General features: G+C 35.5%; 1 protein-coding gene across 1 annotated transcript in view; it reads right to left on the minus strand.

Moving 5' to 3' along the window:
* wrn (WRN RecQ like helicase) overlaps positions 1–2,382 on the minus strand; it is a 43,093-nt gene extending 40,711 nt beyond the window's left edge. The window contains exons 1-4 of the mRNA XM_067398437.1: positions 2,205–2,382; positions 2,008–2,081; positions 955–1,073; positions 8–153 (exon numbers count right to left, since the gene is read on the minus strand). Of these exons, the coding sequence (XP_067254538.1) occupies positions 8–153; positions 955–1,073; positions 2,008–2,061 (319 nt within the window). The 5' untranslated portion in view covers positions 2,062–2,081; positions 2,205–2,382. The remainder of the gene's footprint in view (positions 1–7; positions 154–954; positions 1,074–2,007; positions 2,082–2,204) is intronic.
* Between the last annotated feature and the right edge of the window lie 3,618 nt (positions 2,383–6,000).

A 6,000-nucleotide genomic window follows, 5' to 3' on the forward strand; every position in this document is an offset into this window, starting at 1 on the left:
AGCTCACCTGACATGGAGGAGATGTGAAACAGATAGCATTTCTCCTCTGATGCACACAACTGCACTACAGCCACTTTCTTTGTCTTCCCTTTAGTGAAGCTGGGCGGCCATTCCAGATCAAATCCCACCGCAGATCCCGACGCCAGAACAGATCTGGATAAGACACACAAAAGCCAAACATGAGGAGAGACGGGGAAGGTTACCAGACATTGTACATCCACACTCATTCACAGCAGACCAGCTGGAGAAACTGTGACATCAGTAACTGTGTTGGTCAAATCTATACAGGACTGAATGAACAGCCCTGATCCTTCAGCATTAGGCCAACATTTTTACCAAAATTTTAGAGCTGAACAAGCAGAAAAACAATTTCTGCTTGTTTTTGCTATATGGTAAGAAGAATTTAAGTATAAAATCTAATTTAAAACTGTAAATAAATACAGTGGAACTCTACCAACTTCTGTAATTAAAACATAAAATTGCAAAATACTTGTGGAGAAAGTTTTCAACATCATGCTCCATGCGGAAAAATCTGATGGTTTGAAGAATATTCACAATCTGTGATCAACTTATCAGCTAAAACAAGATCACTGATAGCAAGAACAAAGTCCTACAAGAAGTGTATTAAGAAAAAGATGTTATCTGAGCAAGTAAGTAGCATATCTGTCACTATAACAGCCTTCTTCTTTTAGTGGTTATAAATCAATATAAATCATTATTAGACTTACAAACTAGACAAACTAGTGACTCGAAACAAGAACATAGTTTTTAACACTGTTCTTTATGTACTGGCTCTATAAACATTTTCTAACAAAAACTTAAAGGGATAGTTCACCCAAAAATGAAAATTCTGTCATCATTTAGTCAGCTGGAACAACTTGTTTGTTTTGTAGTGCATCTTAATTGGTATGAAAATGTCACAATAAAGTTGTAATGTTCAGCCAAATATATTACCTTAAATCTTCTGATAAAAATGAGCAGTCATGTCTTTCTTGGCTGTATATGACTGTCCCACCAAATTCCAGACAGGGAAGATAATCCTCCAGAACATTCTTTTTATAGCTTCCTGGTGTCTATGGAAACACACAATAAGCCAATTTATATTTATTATAGTAAAACTGTAAGCGCAAAACAACCAAAGAGTCCATGTTCACGGCAGTGCTGTCACTGAGATACATGATCCTACTACAGTACAGTCAGATACAAAAAAATATATAAAAATATGAAGGGCTGCCAGGTACAGGTGTTTCATACAGGTGCATCATACTCTAAATTTTACCATGTTTGTTTACCAGCTTAGACAAATAAGTTATTTCCTCTCTACTTGAAACTTGTTAACCAAATATAAATAGCAAGAACGTTTAGAAAAATCCTTAAGATTTGTTTACTGAAGCTGTGACTGATACAGAATCAGAAATATGTAGGTTCATGTCAAAGGTGGCATCATGCAAATATCAGATAGTACACTTCAGTGCCAAGACACACACTTCATCTATGCGATGAATGCATCATATCATGCAAATTGTTCAGATCATGTTATAGACTAGCTGTGTCAAACTTTAGAAAAGCTTTTTAACTGACTTACACTACATAAACCTCAATAAATGTGGAGCAAAACCTTTCGTTCTACAGAATACGTTTCATCTGAGCAGCCTGCATTAATAAATTGATGTGTATTTGATAAGATGGTATAAGTAGACCAGTATTAAACCAGTATTTCTTGACTGTTGACCTGCAAACAGTGCTTTGGTTTTATTTGAATATGAGCATGATAGTGCTGCAGGTGTCTCAGTAAATAATGCAAATAAGTGACTTTTACTCTCGCTCAACCAATGGAAAACATACACATTAGTGAAAGCACAGGTACATAGAGAGCATTTCCTCATACACAACATATCAACTGAAGAGGACACATGTATGAAAGAAAAAAAAGAGAACATTTCAGGTAAACAGTTCAGCGTACGTTTTTTATGTTTGCTGTATGTTTGTATTATTGAATATTCTCACGTGTTCTTCTTGGGGTTTGTTGTTCATCCATTCAGGTAGAGTCCTGTCACCCATTACAGCTTCATTTCATCCGTCTTTAAAAATAAAACACCACATAGCTATAAAGGCACATAATAACAGCAATGCTAGTATGACTTTTAGTATGCGTTTGACATATAGTGTGATAATAATATTACTTTTGACGTGCGTATACTCACAATGACACACAAAGTACGCGTTTATTGCTCACAGCGCTGAATGCCCTGCTGTCTGCCTGTGCATTTCATTCAGCACTTTATATTTCCTAAAAGCTTTGAAAACTCAAAGCCTGTCTGTTCGTGTTGAACATTTATTTATATTTCTACGCAACATTTCCAGTTACTTCAGCCAAACTCTCCCGCGCTGTATTCGTGTGTAAAACACCGCGCAGCGCCACCTGTGGGACTGGAGTGAAATCATGGCGAAATCGCGGCCTTACTGTTTTACCTAGCGCAGTGTTTATTTGTTTAATATCAATGTAAAGTTACACTGGCTAATAGAATAACAAAGTCTTCATGGAACTAGTATTGTTCATCATACTGTAGTTTAGTTACAGTGCTCAACACTTAATATATATTGAAAAATGATTAGGGCATCATGTCACAATTCCTCTTAAGCTAATTGCAAATCTCTTTTATGTTTATGCTTTTAAAAAGCTTTTGTGCTCCTGACACATATATTACATATGTGAGAACTTAAATATAGACTGCTGACTCAACTTCAATAGGCTACAAAAGTGAAAAATCTCTGTTTTTTTCTGTGAATATTTGATTTAAAATGATGTAATGATAAAAAATTCACAAGGATAATTTAAAATTTCATGAATGATTGTAAGACTTAACTTATGTGTTCATGTTTTGAGGTAATAAGGAGCACTAGTGTTTTATGAGGTGTGAGGTAGGCCTATTTGCCTATATCTGGTGACAGGAAGGTTGCCTAATTTCACATATCAGATACTGATGCAATCTGTAATATTTTGCACTCATGCTTCATTATAGTGTGTTACTTGATAAGTTCATTACAATTGTTAAATAAGGCATATTGTTAACTTATAAATTGCCATTGGCTTTATATTATATTGCAACCTCAAATTCATAGAATTCTGTGTTTACAAGGTAATTAATTACTAAGTTCTAGATGATCTGAAAGATATTATATGACATGAGCTCTCTCAATATACTTCAATACAAAGATTGTGAAAGTTTCTCATGTTTGAAGTAAAACAATTGAATAATGCGTGCTTCACAGGGTTAAATCTGGGAACGGAATGGGGATCAGATATAATTCGCTATTTGCATGGATAACACAGAGCAGTCAAAACAGCATCAAAACAGCTTTGTTTCTGAGTCAAGTCACCTTTATTTAGTGTTGGATGTAATGCATTACTAAGTAATTAATTACTGTAATTTAATTACTTTTCTCTTGAAAAGTAAAGTAATGGATTACTCTTAATTGTTCTGTAATTTAACAGTTACTTCTGCTAATATTAAATACGACATACACCAATAGTGGATTTAGCATAAAAGAGTACACCCCCTTTGAAAAGTAACATTTTAAACAATATCTTAATGAACACAAAAACAATTTCCAAAATGTAGACAAGACTAAGTTTAATATAAAATATGTTTAACTTATAACATGAAAGTAAGCTTAATAATATAACTTAGATTACACATTTTTCAGTTTTACTTAAATTAGGGTGATGCAAAGATGAGTACACCCCACAACAAAAACTACATCTAGTACTTTGTATGACTTCCATGATTTTTAATGACAACACCAAGTCTTCTAGGCATGGAATGAACACGTTGGCGACATTTTGGAACAGCTGTCTTTTTCCATTCTTCAAGAATGACCTCTTTTAGAGACTGGATGCTGGATGGAGAGTGATGCTCAACTTGTCTCTTCAGAATTCCCCTATAGGTGGTCGATTGGGTTCAGTGCAGGAACCACTGAATCATTTTCACCCTGTTCTTCTTCAGAAATCCAACAGTGGCTTAAATGTGTTTAGGATCATTGTCATGTTGGAAAAGTGCATGACGACCAAGGGTACTGAGTGATGGCAGCATCTTCTCTTTCAGTATAGAGCAGTACATCTGTGAATTCATGATGCCTTCAATGAAATGCAGCTCCCCGACACCAGTAGCACTCATGCAGCCCCACACAAGGACACTGCCACCACCATGTTTCACTGTTGGCACCATGCATTTTTCTTTGTATTCCTCACCTTCGTGACACCATCCAGTTTTGAAGCCATCAGTTCCAAAAATATTTGTCTTGGTCTCATCACTCCAGAGTCCCAGTAGTCTTCATCTTTGTCAGCATGGGCCCTGGCAAAATCTAGGCAGGCTTTTTTGTGCCTGGGCTTTTAGGAGAGGCTTCTTTCATGGACGGCACCCATGCATGTCATTCCTCTGCAGTGTACGTCTTATTGTGTCACAGGAAATAGTCACCCCAGTTTGGCTTTCTACTTCTTAAGATAACTGCAGTGAACTTGCATGCCGTTTTTCTTCAACCCTTCTCATCAGAGGACGCTCCTGTTGAGGTGTTAACTTCCATGGACAACCTGGACGTCTCTGTGAGATGGTTGCAGTTCTAGCTTCTTTTTTTTTTTTTTTTTTTGTACCACTTTTGCTACAGTATTCTGACTGATAAGTAAAGCTTTGCTGATCTTCTTGTAGCCTTCACCTTTCTGGTGTAAAGAAATTATTGTGACATTTCTCTTCCATGTTATGCCATTGCTGACAGCATGAAATGGGAAGGGGTTTTAACACCCTTTTATAGTCAACTGTCTGCTGGATACCTGTGTAATGAATAATTAGACTCACCTGTGGTTGAATTCTTGTTAAATAAGACAATTGTGGTCTAAAATTTAGCTTTGCTCCAGAGACTTTCAGTGGGGTGTACTCATTTTTGCATCACCCTAATTTGTGTAAAACTGAAAATTTTGTTCTCTAAGTTATATTATTAACCCCACTTTCATGTTATAAGTTAAACAGATGTTATATAAAACTTAGTCTTGTCAACATTTTGGAAATTGTTTTGTGTTCATTGAGATATTGTTTAAAATGTTACTTTTCAAAGGGGGTGTACTTATTTACGCTGAGCACTGTATTTTTTTCAATGTAACCTTCTGTCTTTAAATAGCACTTTAGTCAGATCAACAATAACTTATTTGAAAGAATTAAAACAAAAAACAATTTCATGTCTATCCTTGTATTGTTCACATGGTCGATGTTGATATTGGATTTAGAAAGAAATTAGTAATAAGTAATACAAACATTTGGCCAAACGAACCAAGATGTGTGATCGGGGCGCAAAAATTGAAAAATGGGGTATGCAGTATATAAAGTGCATAGGGGAGCAAAATTGTTTGAAAATCTTTTTGAATAAAACTTTTAAATATATATGGTTGTTGAAAAATAATGTTTGTTTAGCATTTTAAATGAGCAAAAAATATATTTTATTATATCAAGTGACATGAACTGCTCACCATTTCGCCGTTGCTTAGTTACGGACAGTCACATGTCCAAAATTGACAGAGGAGGGAAGCGTTCTGGGACGCAGAACAGAAAACATAAAAAAGAAAAACTGAAAAAAATGAAAAACAGTGTCTTAAAACGAGGAAATCGGTGTCCAAGTGGGTAACAAGAAATTGGTAAGCGCTTTTATCATTGTACGTTACGTCTTTGATGTCATACACCGATCGGTCTGTGTAGCGCCGCTTCAAGTCTTTAATGAATAGCTAACGTTAGTCCGCTGAATCATGGTTTCACTTGGTTCGTTCAAAATGAACAAGTTAGGGTGATGCAACAGTTCTGCTTTGTCTTTTTAGGCAAAACTGAACAAAACAGACAATATTTTGTCTAAAATAACACAATATAAACTTACCGAACTGTTGTATAAAATCAGTATTGCATTTTGCAGTTTGCACTCGTTATATTTTGGACAAAAACAGCACTCGTGAAATATTGC

The sequence above is a fragment of the Chanodichthys erythropterus genome, chromosome 10 (assembly GCF_024489055.1).
Source record: "Chanodichthys erythropterus isolate Z2021 chromosome 10, ASM2448905v1, whole genome shotgun sequence".
NCBI lineage: Eukaryota > Metazoa > Chordata > Actinopteri > Cypriniformes > Xenocyprididae > Chanodichthys > Chanodichthys erythropterus.